General features: G+C 44.4%; 1 protein-coding gene across 3 annotated transcripts in view; it reads left to right on the plus strand.

Moving 5' to 3' along the window:
• cpe (carboxypeptidase E) overlaps positions 1-21,125 on the plus strand; it is a 129,805-nt gene that overhangs the window by 58,512 nt on the left and 50,168 nt on the right. For 2 of the 3 annotated variants that reach the window (XM_069926134.1, XM_069926136.1), the window contains exons 2-3: positions 8,166-8,362; positions 19,038-19,205. In XM_069926134.1, coding sequence (XP_069782235.1) covers positions 8,166-8,362; positions 19,038-19,205 — 365 coding nt within the window. Of the gene's footprint in view, positions 1-1,281; positions 1,397-1,682; positions 1,870-8,165; positions 8,363-19,037; positions 19,206-21,125 lie in introns of those variants that run through there. The other variant, XM_069926135.1, reaches the window with a different exon arrangement.

Consider the following 21,125-nt stretch of genomic DNA (forward strand, 5'->3'; position numbering starts at 1 on the left):
TGGAATTGTTCTGTAGCTTGATGCTTTGGCATAACACAGTAATTAATCCCAATATTTTATCAAGTCTGATCAAATTGAAATAATTTTAACACATTACATCGGGACTTGTTAACCCTTGGAGCACTGGAGAAGAAACTGTAGACAATGATGGACTTGTCTGATAAATATGGAATTGAATCATTAGTCCTTTTTACACAGAGATCCTGTGTAAAGAAGACCTGTCATTAAGCCAGCTTTGCTTGTTTACACTGAACCGAACAACTTCAGCATAAGGCTGGGCCAGAGTGTCATTTTACACACCAAACCAACATTGCAGGAACAAAAGAGGCAGGACTTGTAAAGTAACAGCGTCGGCGTCTAGTGAGACGTATAACATAAACATTGGATATTGCTTTCTACATAATAATGGCGGCTGAACTTGAGGTGCTTATGCTAGCTGTGACCATTTATGCCACTCTTTGAACACAAGCAAATTTGCTGTGCATTGTATTCAGCTTTTTTGATGCGTACAATGGTGGATTTGTGCGAGCAACATGTTTGTGTGATCAGAAATACGTTGGAGGAGAAATTGAAGAGAAGCAGAGACCTGTTTGAGGAAGAAAGAGACGCCATAGATGGAGATATTTTTTTCCTCTGAGTCAACTCGCGCTGGTATCTGATAGAAGAATATAGTGTGGGGGTGGGGGGGGGGGGTGGAGAGAGAGAGACCACAGCTGCCTGTGTTCTGGGGTAACATTCTCAACAATTTTGATGAAGATGAGTGGTGGAGTTATGTTCGTATGTCTCAGAACACTTTTGACTTTGACTTGGAACTCATTGAGCCACCCCTGAGGCACAAGGCAACAAAATGGTGACAGCCTCAGGAACCTTGGCTTAGACTCACCGCTGCTGTGTGGTGGTATGCCGTCCCATCTGATTATCAATCTATCAGTTGTATTTTTGGTGTCGGTGTCACCATTGTGCATGTGTTGGTATGCCAGGTTACTGGAACATTGAAGAGGGCTTTTTAAATGTTTCATTGACCTGCCGAGTGGTGCACGTCTTCAGGAGACAATAGATGGATTTGCAGAATGTGTGCAGGTGCCATCGATAGCACACATAATCCCATCATCATTCCCCATGAGGATGCACCAGCCTACTACAATCGGTGGCACTCCATTGTTCTTCAAGCTGTTGTTGACTACAACTGCTGGTAAGGATCATGGCCTGAGTTACAATTATTTGTCTTTAACAGATAATGTGTTTCATTTGTCAATCTATACACAGTCTTTTTTGTTCCAGCTTCACAGATGTGAATGTGAGGTAGCCTGGTTGCACACCTAATGGTCGAGTTTTAGACAACTTAGCCATCTACGGAGAGGCCGAAGATCAAGGTGGATACCTCTTCCCATGTGAAGTAAGTTTCTCTACTCCACTGTACAGTAATATATGTGTAGACCAATCAATCTGTTGTGTTTATTTGTCACATAATCATATAGGATACAATGACAGTGAAATATATATATGCATAAACTGAAGGAATGGCTGACCAAGGCTACGTCAAATAAAACTTATGACAAGTCCAAGGGTCAGGTTCAATCCTTTTATTGTAAAATGGCCACTAGAAAACATTAGTGAACAGATTGTTTGTGATCTCAGAGGTTGCTCAAAGTACTTATACATCTACATTGTTCTGCCCACAGAAATCCAAAGCTGTTAACAGAGTGGAAATCCCTGTGCATCTAATCTGAGAACTGCTTACCCCCCTCAGGAAGTGGCTGATGAAGAGGTTTACAAACCACCACATACTCGAACAACGGCAGCAAAACCTTAACTACTGTTTGAGCTCGACAAGGATGGTGGTAGAAAATACTGTTGGACATCTCAAAGGTCACTGGAGGTTCCTGGCCAAGCAACTTGATATTTGTACCACTTTTGTATCAGACATTGTTTTTGCCTGTTGTGTTGTACACAATATATATGAAATCAACAAGGAACACTTCTTGCCAGAGTGGATCACTGAGATAACCGATCTCCCAGAGCCTGATTGAGTTGCTTATCAGGGTGCACAGCACCAGGCTACCCGTGAAGCTATTATGTCCATTCTGTTAACTAATTAAGCAAACAACTTATAGTAAATGTAAATTGCACATGTCAGAGAATTGTGTACAGGAAATGTAAATAACAATAAAAAGGATGAATTCAATGAAGTATAACTATTTAGAACTGTGCAAATAAATAAAATACCAATGACTATGTGCAAAAGTAGTCAGGCACAACACAGTGTGGACAACTGTCACATCACTCCAGTAGCTGGAGGAAGGAGGAAGGTGGATGAAATGTCTCGTTCATGTAGTGGAGGATGTCATTTTGATATGGTGGCAGAGATTAATACTGCCTCAGGTGCAGGAGTGTGGTACTGTTGTGTAGGAGCATGGTACTGTCGTGTACGAGTTTGGTGTTGTGGAGTGGGAGCAGGGTTCTGTGGTACAGGAGCTGCTATGAGTGTAATCATGTCCCGCCTGATTCTGAGGCCTGATTCTGCATCTCGTGCTGAATGTCTCTAAACATGTTTCTGAACTCATTAATTTCATCTCCACGGTCATGTCTATCAGCCTCCCATGCTGCCATCTCCGCCTCCTGCACCTCTCTTCTCATGGGCCCTCTGCATTTCCAGTCGAAGGCATTCCCTCTCCACATCCTCACGGTTCATTGCTAGTACAAGCCCTTTATTTCCTTCATCATCACCTGGGCCTTTGTTAATTTCTGCCCTTTCTGCCACGGCAAGCTTGCTAGAGAACAATTGAACTCAAGCAACATTAACGAGATGGCTGTTTATGGGCAAACCCACTCACAAAATCACATGAAAAAAATGTTAATCATGAAAAAGAAGTTTTTACCTTGTTGATCATGAGGTGGAGAGTCACCATTTTTATTGCTGGCGTGGGTATCTCACATCAGCATTGCTGCTGGAGGAGGGAGATTGGAACGCTCTCAGCACCAGCAACCAGGATTCCAATCCAGTGCTGTCTGTAAGGAACTCGTACATTGTCTGCGAGGGTTTCTATCAGGTGCTCCGGGTTCCTCCCACCATTCAAAAAACATACTGGGGGGTGTAGATCAATTGGGTGCAATTGGGTGGTACAGGCTCTTAAGGCTGTCAGGGCCTGTTACCGTGATGTACGTGTGTCTAAATCCCTGACTTTATATTTCACCCCTGTAATTCTGTGATCAAAATAAACTCCAAGTTTGCACTTGCAAAAATTAGATTGATCCTCAGTTACAGGACTTACACTATGCAATATATTTGGAATGGTAGTTCAGATGAAATATCAGACACAGGCTGTTTCTTACTTCAGATAAATATGGCACAATTTGAGGCACAGAACAAAGTGTTCTTTCAGATGAATTATCAAGCAGAAATATAATTTGCATATTTAAGCAGGGTCACTAATTTCAATGACAGGCTCCCTGTTGCTCACTCTCTTTCCAAATCTTTTCATTTCCCTCTGCACTCTGCTTGTTAAAATTCAATTTACTTGAATAATGTTGGACTTAACTTGAGCAGTTCTATTCATCTAACATTTTATTTATCTTTATTCACATGATTGGAGAGAATATTAAGTCAGAACTGTTGTTGGCTGTTGTAAAAACTGCAGAAAATTGAATCATGAGTATTCATCTTCCTCTTGCCACCTGACAGGCCACAGGTTCAACATCTATGCAGTGTGTATCATTTGTATGGTCTTCTGCATGGAAACAGGAGGTATAAGATCATCTGACTCACTTTTCTGAGCTTTATTATTAGGTACCTCTCCCCCACTGAGACAATCCATAGAAAACCTGAGTGAGGAAACAGCTTCTTAGCAGAGCATTGTATAGGGCTTTGACTCAAACAATAATACTGATAACAAAACAGTGACCAGCTTACATTCAGTAGCTCTTTAAACGTATAAAATGTTCTGAGTCACAAAAGCAGAAAATGCCGTAAGTATTGACCAGATAGGCTGCCTATGTGGAAACAGTATGAATATTTCAGGTCAGGGTTATACATTCTTTTGGCTTGGCTTCGCGGACGAAGATTTATGGAGGGGGTAAAAGTTTGAGAGGAGACAACAAAGGGAATGTTAAGGACCTGTATATCAAGTAGCAGCTGTAGAGCTTTTCTTCTTCACTTAACTCTGTTCAACTTTACATTGTTTCCAGACAAATGCCTTCACCACCCCCGCCCCCCCTCTCAGCCAGGACCACACTCCTCAGTGATGATTCAATGATTCACTTTATTGTCATTGTACCAGTAAACCAGCCAATGAAATACAACCAGCATTGACCAGAAGTTAAAAAATAGTGCTACATATCTTACAATAAAACATATGCAATTAAAATCAACAACAATCTATTCTCCAACGAACTACTAAAAAGTCCCACTCAGCACTGTGTTTCAATGTTCAACGTAGTTGCAGATTCATTAAAAAAAGCTCTTCTTGAGTTTACTGGTTCGCAAGCGAAGGCTCCTGTAGAGTCTGCTGATGGGAGAAGAGTGATCAGTGGAGATGTAAATGATGAGGCAGAGTCCAGGAAGTTGAGATCAGGAAATGGTAGGTGATGAGGAGCACAAAGTACAGTGGTTAATGACCTTAACTAAACTTATTAAGGATGTAGGATCTACACAAACCGCAGGAATGATGGTCGAATTACTCTTGACCTCAAGAACTTTACTGTTCATTTTAAAATACAGGGAGCATACAGGACAGATCAATGCTGAAGAGATTCTCATTAAACAAAGTGGTAGCCCTGCACCACCTAGTTTTACCTCCCACCCAAGATCCACAATCCTAACTGCCCAGGTAGGCCTCTGCGTGCACCAGCCCCACTGAACATATACTATCTTCTCTTGACTCAGTTTTGACCCTCTTGGATTTGTCCCCTAGCAGTGCATGAGACCAAGGGAATGGGATGGAGAATTGAAATGAGAGGCCACTTGGAGATCCACACTATTGTGGTGGATAGAGCTGAGGTGCTAAAAAAAAAGATCTCCCAGTCTATATCCAGTCTCTCTGATGTACAGGAGATCACAACATGAGTACTGGATGTAGTAGATAACCTCTCATGCACTGCCAGACTCAGACCACCCACAAATTGAAGGAATAACACCTCAAATTCCATCTGGGCATCCTCCAATTGGATGGCATTAACATCGACTTCTCCAATTTCCATTAGACCTCCCTGCCCCCGCCCCATCCGCAATCTTTCCTTATATCTCCTTTTCTCTAGCTCTCTCTTTCTCTTTTCCCTCTGTCTCACAGTCAAAACACCTCCTCCCAAACAATTCCCACCTTTCCTCTCTCTTATCTTCCCATCCATATCCTTTTGTCTATTGGTCTGTACCACTTCCCCTGCCCATTCTTCCCTTCTCCCCAAGCCTTTTAATTCAGACGCCTTTAGACATACCTTGAAGAAGGGCTCAGGCCCAAAACGTTGTTTGTATATCTTTACCCTCTATCTTTACCTGTTGAGTTCCTCCAGCAATTCTGTATTTTCACTACAATCACATAATCTGCGGGCTTTCATGCTCCAATCCTCTTTATCACCCGATCTACTTATGTCCACTTTCAGGGAGTTTTGGACTTGCTTCCCTTGCTTTGACCTTCCAAAATGCAACACCTCACACTTGCATGGATTATCTGCAAATCCTCCACCCACATCTGCAATTGATCCATATCCTGCCATATCCTTTAATAGCCCTTAATGGCAGTGGTTCTAACCTTTTTCTTTCCACTCACATACCACTTTAAGTATTCCCTATGCCATAGGTGCTCGGTGATTAGTAAGGGATTGCTTAAGGTGGTATATGAGTGGGAAGGGAAGGCTGAGAATCACTGCTCTAGATCCAATAGTTACTGAAATATTTTGCTTGAGAAAAATGGTCATTGGCCCATTTCCTTTGGAGTTATGAAACCATGCACATAATGAGTCAATTGGGTATGATTAAAACAATGGTTTTCAAATATTTTCTTTCCACCCACATACCTCCTTTGGTATGTGATACACCGATGCCATAGGGATGACTTAAAGCATTATATGTGTGGAAAGAAAAAGGTTGAGAACCACTGATCTATGGTGTCTGAAACTCCACCAATCTTACAATCATCTGCAAACCTGCTAACCCTACCTTCCATATTTTCGGCCGTTATTTATATATAGATCATAAACTGGAGGGGTCCCAACACCGATCCTTGTGGAAAAAGCCACTGTTCATGGACCTCCAGTCAGAATAACACCCTTCCAGCATTACCATCTGTCTTCTATGGGTGAGCTGATTCTAAATCCAAACTATCAATTCACTGTGAATCCCATGCATGTTTATCTTCTGAATCAGCCTCCCTTGAGAGACCTTGTCAAATGCCTAAATAAGTCAATGTAGATGACATCCACTTTCCTACCCTCATCATTAATCTTTGTCACATTAATTTCTGGACATATAGCCCTGCAGAATGTCCCCAATAAGACCATACCTATCAAAATGTACTTACATAATGTAGTTTAGAACAAGGGATCCATTTTATAAGATAGATTAATAGTAAACCTTTCACCTTACTTCTAAATTAGCATCAAAAGCTAGTTGTTGATTGAGTAAATTTATGCACCCTTTTAGATAGCTCTTACGAAAGCCACATGTGAATAGATTTTCTTTTCTTGCCTGATTTTCTTTTAATTAACTTTAGAGTTTAAATTTAAAATTAAAAGGACATCGCAAGTGTGAGATTTATAAAGCTACAAAAGAGTATTTGTGGACAATTGGATGGCCTGTTGTGTTGGCAGATCATTGGGCTTACATGCACTTCTGCTACAATCACAGCCAGTTCTGCCTGAAAGCTGCTAAGTAAAATGACTGGGCACTCTTTCAATGCCTTTTCATAGAGGAAAGTCGTTACCAAATGACAATTTCCAACTAAGAGTGGTGATAAAAAGAACAGTGAGAATGGAGCAGCAACAGATGGCATCCTGGATTTAGACACGTGACAAGGTCTAAATCTGGAAGGGGACTATAAAGCTGTGGTGTGAAGCAGATGGATGGTGCTATATTGTGGCTCCAACCAGGTCCATAAAGATTTGGGTCAAAAATGTTTTCCAGCCTTGTTAGGTGTTAATTTGATTTCTGAGCCTGTTTTTAGATTTGTCTAAAAAGAAATGTTAAATTGTCAAGTGCTTCATAACTTTATAAATTGTTTCCATGATTTTATATTGACAGCTTTGACATTGTGTAAATTACAGTTGTTCCTTATAAATTATAAAAAAAATTAGACATACATCATGGTAACAGGCCTTTACAACTCACGAGCCAATGCTGCCCCAATTGCACCCAATTGACCTACAACTGCTGGTATATTTTGAAGGGTGGGATGGAACCAGAGCCCCTAGGGAAAACCCAGAAAGACACGAGAGCAACCGACAAACTCCTTACAGACAGCGTGGGATTCGAACCTCAGTCCTAATCGCTGGCGCTGTAACAGCGTGGCCCTAACCACTACACTCACTGTGCCGCCCTGCAGGTTCTGTAGGTATCATGTCTGTGAGATAAACAAGGGTGTAAAATCTTGGAGGGAGTGGAATTGATGATCACAGAACACAACTCACTTCATACCCTGTCATGTCTTTTTCATTAGATTAAACTAGCTGCAAATTCACTGGCTTTAATTTTATGTTACTGTTGAAGACCAATCAGTTGATGGCCTCTTCACTGTATTTTGGAACATTTTCAATGATTTTTAAAATTTTCTCCTTTTCCCTGATCAAGAAATGTGCTCCTTTAATTTTGATTTTGATTTGTAACATTATGAAGTTTTTTTTTGGCTCATCTCTGTAAACAAAGTTTGTTCTGAATGTTAGTGAATGAAGTCCTTTCAATGCTTTGTCTGCCAGTTTTAAGTGAGATCACGATCTTCTCACACAGGTACTTACAATGGAATGAGCTGTTAAGTCCTTACTTGTTTACCAGCACCCAGCTAATGCAGGCATTGAATGAGCAGTTTGCATTATCCACTTTAGGTTCAGGCAAAGTCAGGAAAAAAGGGGGCTTAGTATTTCACTTTCACTTGGTAAAATCCCAAAGTTAAATTAGTTTCTAAAGTGCCTGAGGGGTACAGATCTTGTAGTAATTCTCATGCACCTTGTTTACCTTACAGGAGAGCCAGAATTTAAATACGTTGGCAACATGCATGGGAACGAGGCAGTGGGAAGAGAGCTGCTTGTCTTCTTGGCTCAGTATCTGTGTAATGAATACCAGAAAGGAAATGAAACGATTGTCAGACTGATTCACAGCACGCGGATTCACATCATGCCCTCCATGAATCCTGATGGCTTTGAGAAGGCATTTTCACAGGTAAATCCAGACATCTGTGGTGTACCTCAGTTACTCGTAAAAACGTTGACATCCCCATTTCTTTAGAACACACATGTCAAACTCTGGCCCGCTCTTATATTTGGCCCACAAGATCATATCAAAAATGAATTAGAGGCAGCCCGCTGGCTGCCGCGCCAGTATAGCGCATGCACAGAAACCGCTGTGTCCGAGGGTGAGAGAGAGAGAGAAAAATCCTGGTCCTTGAAAAGTAGTGGTGGGTGGTTTTATAAACACGCTGTCGTGTCCCCCCGCCCACCCCCCACCGCAGCGCGGCCTGGCCGGTGTCAGGGGAAGCCAAGGCCGCTTCCCAGCGCCCGGAACCCCAGTGGCACAGCGTTTCTTGGAGCTGCAGATGGAGTCGGGACGCCGGAGGGAAGATTGGGGCTCCCCGCCGGGCGATGAGGGCGCCGGCCGCTGGCCGTCCTGCGCCTTCCCACCGGACCAGCGGCGGGTGCCCGGAGTATACGCGGAGAGTGAGGCTGGTCGGGCAGGTAGGGTGGAACCCCCCGCCAATCTCTGGAGTGGTGTGGGCTGGATCGGGATTAGCCGCGCTCACCTGCTCCTCCACCGCTGACCGGGATCCCAGCACGGTCCTGAGCACGGAGACTGCCCTGGAAAGGTCCTGGGACACCGGCACGGAAAGAAGAGCAGGGTCCGTAGAACATTACAGATCAGAAACAGGCCCTTTACCTCATGAAAACCCAACACTGGAGAAACTCAGCGGGTTAAACCGTATCCTTTATCCAGCATAGAGGTACCTGACAATGTTTGGCCCTTGATCCCCCTCATCAATGTATGAGCGAAAGTCTGTGGTTCTCGTAAAAATACCAGAAGGGAGAAACTCAGCAGGTCAAAGGGGGTCCGGGAGAAACTCAGCAGGTCAAAGGGGGGTCCGGGAGAAACTCAGCAGGTCAAGGAGGGTCCGGCAGAAACTCAGGTGGGCCTGACCTCGCCAGGACCGTTGCCCACTCCCCCTCCCTGCCGCAGGCCGACCCGCGACTCACGGTGACGGGGCCGCTGATCCGCCGAGATGCCGCCCTGCAGCGAGAGCCGATGCCCCCGCACTGTCGTTGTCCAACCCAATCGCCCGCAAACCCCGCCCTCCCGCACACAGGCCTGAGTAAGAATTATGAACTTTAATCTCAGGATAAAACGATCTTCCAATAGTTTCATGTCACAGTGATAAATATATTCCTGGTTAAAAATGGTCCTGCACCTGGATACAAGCTCATTAGGCATAAAACTTGAAAAGTGTGTAAATCAAAGGATATCTGTACCAATGGAAAAAGGGCATGGCAAATAACCCTGCTAGAGTTCATGCCCACAATCAGTCACCCATTTGATTGTTTCAGGAATCATGTTATTCTCCCACATTCTCAATAGCCCTCAGATTTTACTATTCGACAGCACACTAGCAACATTTGACAAATCCTCTATAGAGAAATATTATTTATTGAATATTTTATTTCTCATTTGTTAATGCTTCTGGAAAGAGTTTATCCAAAACTATTATTAAACATTTATTTTAATAAGAAAAAGTTTAACATTACATATGTTGAAAGAAGAGAAAACATGCAGATGTTGTTGAAAATTTTCAATAAATATTTAGTTCGGCCCTCGACTTAGTCCAAGTTTTTAATTTTGGCCCTCCATGAATTTGAGTTTGACACCCCTGCTTTAGAAGGAGAATTTACCTCATAGAATGTGTTCACAAATATAGTTCATTTCACTCAGACTGGAGTGGAATTCATTATGATTTGTTTATTAATGTATGAGTTTTTAAAAATTAAGACCTACAGCATGTTTATACAGTAATGTTCAACAAGGATGGCCTTTACCAAATGTCCAAAATGGAGGACATGTAGCAGAGTCTCTCTAAGCTTTGTGTGTGTGCGTGTGCGGGTACACAAATGCTCTGCGCTTGCACAACAGGAATGGATGTGTACACATTAGCGCGCAGGTGTGTGCACACATGGCTTGTTTGTGCAACTGGGTGCGCGCACAAGCGCACAGCCTAGAAGGAGCACAGTGCTGGAAAACTCTCAGCAGGGGTGGAGGCGTGGTGTGGGTGGATTACTTACCTGCCATGAACCTTTGTGCACCATTATCACATTTCCCCCTCCCTCCAGTGGAAGGAGGAACCCGGTACACCAATCCATCACGTATGCACCAGCTGGCACTCGTGCATGTGTGCGAGAAGAAACAAGGCCACCCATGGCCTAGGGACATTTAACAGGTAAATGCCCCTGATGGGCAATCAAGTGACTCCACAAGGCAGTAGATGAGAGTCAAAAGGCTTTTATTAGCTTAGATATTAGCTGGGTCTCAGAGAGCATCTGGCCTGGATCCGAGCAGGAACTAATCTAGGGTCAAGGTCTTGGGTTGGGATCTTTATTTGGGAATCTCCTGGGAGGGGTCAGATGGAAGGAATGGGGAGTCCAGTCCAGTACATACAGTTATTACAGTGATGTAATACCTCATACCACCACAGCCCCCTTCCTTTCTGCCTCTTAATTTGTCCTCCATTTAGGAGTGTAGGGCCTATAACCCCAAATGGAGGACAAATTAACATCCAACGAGGTGGCACTGGACGGAGGACAGAGTTCTCAAAGGCTGGACTGTCTGGCCTAAAACCAGTCGTCTGGCTACTCTGTTCCAGGTCTTCATAGCCAAGGGTTCAAAGGTTGGCCTTTACGGCCCAGACCAGAACTGTGAAGATTTAGCAGCTCAACATGGACTTGTAATGGCACTGATTTACCACAAATAAAAGAATACACTCATTCGTTTCTTTCAACACACCATGAAGTCAACTTTCTTTATTATTTCTAGACACAACATTGCATTCTTCAACTCCCCGAACACCACCCAACTAAACCCCTCTGACCTTCTCATTGGCTCACTGCCACACAGGTGATCCTTATGCTCTCACTCTCCTCCTCCTGCGTCCGAGATTCATTACCCGTATGGTGATGCTTAATACACCCGCGCATACGCGCTATTAGTCCCACGTGTTGTGTCGCTTACATCACCAGAGGCCACCAGCATGGCTCCCGACGAAGGTAAGTACGTTACTGCGACAGACTGACATTTCATCTGGGAATTACGTAACAGTGACTTGGTTCAACAATGATGATTAATTTGCCTCTGGCCAGCTTAGATCATTAGACTTTATGAGAGAACAAAATCCACAAGTGCTTAAAAGCAAAGATGGAAGCTCTGTGCAGCCGTCTCGAAGAGTTTCTGCACCAGCAGTCAATGTGACTGAGTTACCCACCCTCATCAACATCTCTGCAGCCAGTGATCATCTCCTTCAATGCCAGCTTTTTGTTCATTGATGGAATCACATGACAGAGGAGGAGGGATCTGAGAGGTGACACTGGTGCATACAGAGCCTTTCGAAGGAAAAGAAGGTTTGGAGATGAGGTAATATTTGTCAAGAACAGAGGGCATTTCTTGAATTGGTTTAACCTTAGTAGCTTACAATGTAGTCGTAGATTAAAACTATGAAGATACAGGAGGTGTGGTCAAGAGATTAGAGTATGGTCTAATGGATAAAATGGCTCAGAGTGGACATAAAAGGAAATAGGAGAGAATCAAGAGCAAGATGGGTTCTGAGGTACTTTAGAGCAAGACATGAAAGGTGTGGGTGGGAGATGCTTATGGTATTTGCCACTCTGATCTCTCACATCCAGCTCTGAGTATGTGCTTGCAATTTATCATTTGAATCCCCAGTTCGATTGGATGGGAAACAGATTCAGATTTCAGATTTATTGTCAGAGTACAGACATGATATCACATACAACCCTGAGATTCTTTTGCCTGTGGGCGGGGCAGAATTACCACTTAATTCTTTCTTTGGCTTGGCTTCGCGGACGAAGATTTATGGAGGGGGTAAAAAGTCCACGTCAGCTGCAGGCTCGTTTGTGGCTGACAAGTCCGATGCGGGACAGGCAGACACGGTTGCAGCGGTTGCAGGGGAAAATTGGTTGGTTGGGGTTGGGTGTTGGGTTTTTCCTCCTTTGCCTTTTGTCAGTGAGGTGGGCTCTGCGGTCTTCTTCAAAGGAGGTTGCTGCCCGCCAAACTGTGAGGCGCCAAGATGCACGGTTTGAGGCGTTATCAGCCCACTGGCGGTGGTCAATGTGGCAGGCACCAAGAGATTTCTTTAGGCAGTCCTTGTACCTTTTCTTTGGTGCTCCTCTGTCACGGTGACCAGTGGAGAGCTCGCCATATAACACGATCTTGGGAAGGCGATGGTCCTCCATTCTGGAGACGTGACCCATCCAGCGCAGCTGGATCTTCAGCAGCGTGGACTCGATGCTGTCGACCTCTGCCATCTCGAGTACTTCGACGTTAGGGATGAAAGCGCTCCAATGGATGTTGAGGATGGAGCGGAGACAACGCTGGTGGAAGCGTTCTAGGAACCGTAGGTGGTGCCGGTAGAGGACCCATGATTCGTGCAGCAAAAACTATACCCGATGCACACATGTAAACAAATAATGAAATGTAAACAACTGACTGCGCAATACAGAGAGGAAAAAAAAGTAAAGTGCATAAGTAAGAATCCTTAAATGAGTCCCTGATTGAGTTTGTTGTTGTGGAGTCTGATGGTGGAGGAGTAGCAGCTGTTTCTGAACCTGGTAATGCGAGTCCTGTGGCACCTATACCTCTTTCATAGATCCATGGAATCCTACAGCACAGAAAACAGGCCATTCAGCCCTTCTAGTCTGTGCCAAAACATCATTTAGCTAGTTCCACTGCACCCATTCCATAACCCTCCAGACCTCTCCCATCCATGTATCTATCCAATTTATTCTTAAAACAATAAGAAAAATTTTACTTTTTCCTGTTGGAAGCAGCAAGAACAGTGCATGTGCTGGGTGGTGTGGAACCAAGAACTTAAATTTGCTCACCCTCTCCACCTCTGATCCCCCAGTGATCACTGGATCATACACCTCTGGTTTTCCCTTCCTTAAATCAACAATCACCTCCTTGGTTTTGGTGACATGGAGTGCGAGATTGCTGTTGATGCACCATGTTTTCAATCCCCCTCCTGTATGGTGAGTTATCTCCCCTTTTTAAACAACCCACTACTGTGGTATCATCAATGAATTTGTAGATGGTGTTGTTGTTGTACCAAGCCACACAGTCATAGGTGTAAAGTAAGTAGAGCAGCGGGCTAAGAACACAGCCCTGTGGTGCACTGGTACTTTTGGAGATTGTGGAGAAGATGTTCTTACCAATCCTCACTGATTGTGGTCTGGAGGACAGGGATTCAAGGATCCAATTACACAGTGGGGTGTTGAGTCCCAGGTCTTGGAGTTTGCTGATCAGCTTTGAGGGGATGATGGTGTTAAATGCTGAACTCTAGTTAATAAAGAGCATCCTGATGAATGCATCTTTGCTGTCCAGTGTTCCAGGGCTTTGTGTGGAGGCAGTGAAATGGCATTTGCTGTAGACATGTTGCTACAATAGGAAAATTGGAACAGATCCATGTCATTGCTCAGACAGCAGCTGATATGCTTCAACACCAGCCTTTTAAAACAGTTCATCACTGTGGATGTGAGTGCCTCTGGTCGACAGTCATTTAGGCAGGTTACTACACTCTTCTTGGGTATTAATATGATTGATGCCTGTTTGAAACAGGTGGGTACCACGTCTTGCCAGAGTGGAGATGTTGAAGATATTTATGAATATGTTGGTAAGTGTTGTAAGGGTTCATGTGGATCCCACAGGTTAAGAACCAGACCAAGATCAAGGTGCAAAGCACATTTATTTTGGGGATCCAGATGGAGCAACAGGATTGAAATGCTAAATGAACCTAAACACACATACACAATACACAAGCGGTGAATGTGCATGGATAACGAGGGGAAAACCGACAGAACTGGTGAAATGACGCAAATACACATACAATCAACAGTCAGGATCAAGGTGATACTATGTGCCCCCAGCCCTTGACCAGTACGGATATGGCTCTTGTTACCTAACCTTGGGGGCCCAGTGCAAAAGGTGATCAAAAAAAGAGAGAACAAAGGGAAGCATGGTCCTTTATAACCCTGCAGCAGGTATTGGGGTGGGGGCCAATTGCTTGGTGTAAGCTGGGCCCTGTTGGCTGTTGTGGCCAAAGGGTTGAAGCCAAGTGCAAGGGCTCAGTAGGGGATTCACCTGGGCCAATTGGATGAAGGTTAGGGCTAAATCCAGGCAGGCTGCCTGGACTCCAGCACCTGGTAATTTAGATAGGCCAATCGAGAGGGCCACCTTGATGGCTTGGGGTGAGTCTGACCTTGATCGACATGCGATGTATCCTCTGAATAAGAGCGCAACAGTGCCACCGTGTGATGGCTGCAGCCTTTCCATTATAGTAAGTTGGTCAGCATTGATTTTTAATATTGGTGTTCCATCTGGACCCAGATGCTTTCCTCATAATTCACTCTCCTGAGGGCAGCCAACATGTCATCCCCAGATATGGATAGGAGAGGATCATCAGGGGACACGGGAGTGTTCAGTGGTTTTTTTTCTCTTGTTCTTAATTTGATTTAGACATATAGGATGGTACAGGCTATTTTGACCCATGAATCAGTACCGCCCAATTACACCCAATTAACCTGCAACCCCGGTACGCTTTGAAGGGTGGGAGGAAACTGGAGCCCTTGGGGAAAACCCACGCAGACATGGGGAGAATGTACAAACTCCTTAGAGACAGCGTGGGATTTGAACCCTGGTCCTGATTGCTGGCGCTGTAACAGTGTTGTGATAACAGCTACGTTAACCTTGCCTCCCATGCTGTCTTGTGGTCGAATTGGGTGTAGAAGGCATTGAGTTTGACTGAGAGCGAAGCTTTGCTGTTTTCTACTGCACCGGATTTTGTTTTGTAGCAGGTTATGCCATTTGGGTCCTGCCGCAGCTGGCGGGATCCCTCATGGTTTCCATTTTCGACCGGAAACTCCACTTCACCCAGGAGATGGCTTTCCATAGGCCATACTGCTGCTTCTGTAGTGATCTGCATAATTAAAATCCATACAAATACTAATGAAATATAAAAATATAGGAACCTAAAAAATAAACATCTGCATAATTAAAATCAATATTAAAAACTAATGAAAGAAACACAAAAACTTCAGTGGCTGGAATTGTGAACAACTATTTTGATAAAAACATAGAGATAGAACATGCTATCAGGCCCTTCTGCACCACCTAATTACACCCATGTGTCCAATTAATGTACTACCCCTCAATGACTTTGAAACATGGGAGGAACCCAGATTACCCAAAGGAAACCCACACAGCAGAACGTACAAATTCTTTACTGACAGCGCTGGATTCAAACTCATATTGATGGTGCTGTAATAGCATTGTGCTAACCGTGCCACTGTTGATGAAAGCCATCACTAGGGTGGACAATCAGCATCTTGTTACCCAGGGCGCCAATGGCCAATACCAGGGAGATCCGTTTAAGATGAGAGAAGGAAAGTTCAGTGATGGTGTCAGCAGAACATTTTTTTCACTGAGACTGGTGGGTATCTGGAATGCACTGTCAGGGTGGTGGTTGTGGCTGATGCAATAAGACATTTAGATCGACACATGGGTATACAAAAAGTGGTTGTGGGCTGTGAAGGAAGGTAGGGATGGATTGATCACAGAGTAGGTTTATGAAGGTTGGCACCACATTGTGGGATGACGGGCCAGTATAACTGTGCTGTACTCTTCTATGATCTATATTCAATTTAAGAGGAGCTGGAGGGACTCACTGGGTCAGGCTTGTCCAGGAAGAGAAATGGGAAGTTGTAGCAGGCCACGCCTGAAGCGGCAACGGACACTGGGAGCCCGCGGCCTACGCAGCCGGCCGAGACGGTCTATGCTCTTCGAAGTCGGTGCCCGACACAGCAGCACGCAGCTGTAGTGCCCCACTCTGGTGGGTTGGCCAGTGGCAGCCCATCAGGTGGAGCTAGGGAAGCAGCCACACCTGGGGATGAGAGGGCCCACTGATTGGCTGCTCCCCGGATAGCATTAAACAACCAATTCCAGGAAGTGGATCATAATGCCACCGGTCAGGTGGCATGATGACATCAGAGATGGGCTTCTGAGCCCTTTATAAACAGAGCTGCCAGCACAATAAACCAGTGTCTCTTCTTTGAGCATAACCTCTCCAGCAAAGGCAGACACTACACAGTCAACATTTCAGATGGTACCTTTTTTCAATATCAGTCTTGAGAAAGGGCTCTCCCCAATTCTCTCCATGGATGCTGCCTGACCCATTGAGTCCCTCCATCTTCTCCTTCCTCACTAAAAATTAATTTTTCCGGCACTCCTGTACCTTCCATGCGTTCTCACAATTACTCATGCCCAGCATGAGGAGCCACCAAAAATTAATTCACTACCTTCCCAAAAAATTGTAGCATTTGTAATCCCATCAATGCAACTCATCATTGCCCTCCCTGTTGCCTCTTAGTTGCTAGTCTTGTGCCAATTCATTGAAGTTCAACATTAGTCTCACAAATATTCATTCTTCATTCCCACTTGTCCCCTCCTCAACTACAAGGTAGTAGCTGTCATCCACTGAGAGAGCAGTGCAGAGAGGTAACAGTACGGTACGGTACGGTACGGGGAATGCAGGCACTCAGGGGATATTTGAAGGTAAAACATTAACTTCTTTGTACTTTTCCACCTGATTATGCGTATGATCTCGATTGGCAAATTGATCAATTTAGCTCTTACATTTTGTGCTTAAACTTATGCCGATATGATATCAAAAACAGAGATGTGTAACAATGGATGTGTAACTTCCCTTTACCCATATAATTTCTTCTTTACGAGGTTGGTATGGAAATCATTTTTTAATGTTCAGTCCTAATAGTCGTTGATAAACGTTGGGAAGCTGTGGTAGAGGTGTTGTGAAGATACCCTCAGTGTACGCTGGTATTGGGAACTGCTCCACTGTTGTAAATTAGGAACTAAAGTGGAACAGAAATATTGTTCCAGGTCAGTAGTCATGATGAATGTACAAGTGTATGTGTCTGAATACCCATACAGAGGTGTGTGTGTGTATACATGTGTGTACAGGTGTGTTTGTATGTGAGTGTGTGCGCATGTGTGTTTAAAAACCTGCATTAAGCAAATGATTTCTTGTCCTTGTGTGAAATTGGATCCTGGCACCATCTTGTGGGCAGAGGAAATCTAATCTAATGTGGTCAGGACAAGTTCTGCCACAAGATGGCATCAATGCTCCATTAGAATGGGAGGATATTTTGACTTAGATCCTGATTATTAATAGGTACACTCCCACTCATGAGTTGTACTATGCCAACAACTAATTCATTGCATATACTACTTTCAGATATTCAGTGTGATGAGACAAAGATTAATCCAAATACATTTTATTGATTTCCTGTCCCTTGCATGCAAATCTGACCTAATGCAGGTACGTGGGAAAAACGGGATTAGTGTGGATAAGTACAAGGACAACATGGGCATGGTGGCCAAAGACCTATTACTGTGATGTCTAACTCTATGACCCACTGATTTTAAATTGTTGTGTGTGTGTGTGTGTGTGTGTGTGTGTGTGTGTGTGCGTGAGTGTGTGTGAGTGTGTGTGTGAGTGTGTGTGAGTGTGTGTGAGTGTGTGTGTGAGTGTGTGAGTGTGTGTGAGTGTGTGTGTGTGTGAGTGTGTGTGTGAGTGTGTGTGTGAGTGTGTGTGAGTGTGTGTGTGAGTGTGTGTGAGTGTGTGAGAGTGTGCGTGTGAGTGTGTGTGTGAGTGTGTGTGTGAGTGTGTGTGAGTGTGTGTGAGTGTGTGTGTGAGTGTGAGTGTGTGTGAGTGTGTGTGTGAGTGTGAGTGTGTGTGAGTGTGTGTGTGTGAGTGTGTGTGTGTGAGTGTGTGTGTGTGAGTGTGTGTGTGAGTGTGTATGTGTGAGTGTGTGTGAGTGTGTGTGTGAGTGTGTGTGTGAGTGTGTGTGAGTGTGTGTGTGTGAGTGTGTGTGAGTGTGTGTGTGAGTGTGTGTGTGAATGTGTGTGTGTATGAGTGTGTGTGTGAGTGTGTGTGTGAGTGTGTGTGGGAGTGTGTGTGAGTGTGTGTGTGAGTGTATGTGAGTGTGTGTGTGAGTGTGTGTGTGAGTGTGTGTGAGTGTGTGTGTGTGAGTGTGTGTGTGAGTGTGTGTGAGTGTGTGTGTGAGTGTGTGTGTGAGCGTGTGTGAGCGTGTGTGTGAGTGTGTGTGAGTGTGTGTGTGAGTGTGTGTGTGAGTGTGTGTGTGAGTGTGTGTGAGTGTGTGAGTGTGTGTGAGTGTGTGTGAGTGTGTGTGTGAGAGTGTGTGTATGTGAGTGTGTGTGCGTGAGTGTGTGTGTGCGTGAGTGTGTGTGTGAGTGAGTGTGCGTGTGTGTGTGTGCATGTGTGTGTGTGTGTGTGTGTGTGTGTGTGTGTGTGTGTGTGTGTGTGTGTGTGTGTGTGTGATTTTGTCTAATGATTTTGTGATTCTGTCTCATTGCAGTTTCATGAAAAGGTTAGGTTGTCTTTGAAGCTCCGACTCTTTGTAAGAGGGTATGTTGTATAAGATTCCTTCTGCTTGATGATTCATGTTGCCGTTTGGGTGACGGGTAAGTCAGCTTTGCCACAATTCCCACGATTCTTTGATCAGGATGGTCATTCCCTGCTTTTCTTTTCCAGGTGGATGATCCAAACGACTGGTTTATTGGCCGCACCAACGCACAAGGAATAGACCTCAACAGAAACTTCCCTGACCTTGACAGGATAGTTTACATTTATGAACACGAAGGAGGGCCCAATAACCACCTACTGAGAAACATAAAGCTTTCTGTTGACAGAAACTCTAAGGTACGACCTGCCCATCTACCCTCCTCACCTGCATCCACCCATTGCTTGCCAGCTCATGCCTGCCATTTCCTTTTACTTCTTCATACAGGCTGACTCCTCTTTACACCCTCAGTCCCAATGGAGGGGCTTGACCTGAAATGTCTCCACTGATGCTGCCTGATTCTCTGAGTTCCTCCACCAGCTCTCTTTGGGTTTCTGACTTTATCGAGATTTACCCGTAAATACAAATCCTAGTTTTAGTTAAGAACCGAATCCGGAGAAAATGAGATTCTTTCAGAGGGAATCCGAATAAAATGTTCACATTTCAGAGGAGTTAAACAAGAAAGTCTGCAGTTGCTGGGGCTGAGTGCAACACACGAATGTGCTGGAGAAACTCAGCAGGTCACGCAACGTTCATGGGAAGTAAAATTCAGAGGAGTTTTGATCAAGGAAATGGTTGTGTTTGCTAATGAGCCAGTTACCAGTTGGCATAAAGTTCAGACCATTAAAAAAATGACCAAAGTGATTGGGTAGGGAAGGGAGGGTCCATTTTGTGGTTATGTTTTGGAACACCCTTTGAGGAACAGCAATCTAATATTTGGGAAGTAAAAATTTGGGAGGTTGAAGAGAAGGAGCAGGCAGTGGGTAATGTTGTTAATATGGAGCAGACTGCAAGACAAGTTAAACAGAGAGCTGCCCTCGACCCTCTCCCCCATCACTTTTTTTCTCTTCTATCCTACCCTATGACCTCTTACCAGTTAGCTGATGCACCTCCTCTCTGCCCTTTCCTCCCTCCTCTTCTTACCCCCTCTCCCCATCTTGTTATTCAGATGCCTGCTTGTTTTGCTTATACCTGACGAAGGGCTTGGGCCCGAAATGTTGGTAACCCTCTACTTCCTGTGGATGCTACGTGCCCTGCTGAGTTTCTCCAGCACGTTTGTATAACGCAGACTAGGAGACAATCTGGCTCCTTTGGGCTCTATGGGTCTTTAATTCTTTCAAGAACCTCACTGATGTGACAATATGATAAAAATGTAATTTTAAATTTTAACAATACAGCATGGCAGAAGGCTCTTCTGACTCATGAAACCCATGCCGTTCAAATGCACCCAATTATATATGAGAGGAAACTGGAACACCTGGAGGAAACCCACGCAAGTCACGGGGAGAACATACAAACTCCTTGCATTGATGATTTAAACCCGGGTTGTTGGCACTGTAATAGTCTTATGCTAACCGTTACGCTAACCATAACGTCCAGTTGGTGTAAATAGGTATGAAAGCACAGGAAAGGGCATTTAGAGCACCACATTTTTCAAATACAGTGAAACCTTGGCACCTACGGGGATTGGTATTTGCCAGTTGTTTGAGATTGTATGTTGTGTGGATCGGCAGATTAACCACTAGGGGGCGCCAATTTTAAAGTTTTGTATTTTTAACCAGTTAACTTTCTGTGATTTTTTCTGCCGGTTCCTTGAATGTCGGGATTTTACTGAATATCAAGATTCAAGATAAAATTGATTTTCAAGTCACAGACATTAAAAAACTTTCCTTTTTGTGCCTTGCAAAGGCAAACAAGAAGTCACCAACTAGTCCAGTGCCTTTATTAAAAAGCAGAAAGAGAAGCAAAAGAGGAGTCACTTCAGAGACATCAAGTGGTCGTGGGCCTTGTACCTCTGTCAGTGTCACTGTCTCCAGCATCCCTGTAACCTCCAAAGCCACACAATCTGTTGTTGAGAGGTGAACCTGAGCTTGAGGTGTCCAAATCATGTCTCCTTGACCCCTGAGTCTGAGTCCTCAAAGTGATAGGAAGCAGTAGGTGCCTGACGCCTCTTGGGAGGACTTCTTGCCATCACATTTTCATGAATTCTGGATCTGATTCCTGGTTTGCAGAGGCCAGTTCCATCAGCTTGCGGCCTGGTTGAGGCCCTAGTTGCGGGG

The sequence above is a fragment of the Narcine bancroftii genome, chromosome 3 (assembly GCF_036971445.1).
Source record: "Narcine bancroftii isolate sNarBan1 chromosome 3, sNarBan1.hap1, whole genome shotgun sequence".
NCBI classification, from domain to species: Eukaryota; Metazoa; Chordata; class Chondrichthyes; order Torpediniformes; family Narcinidae; genus Narcine; species Narcine bancroftii.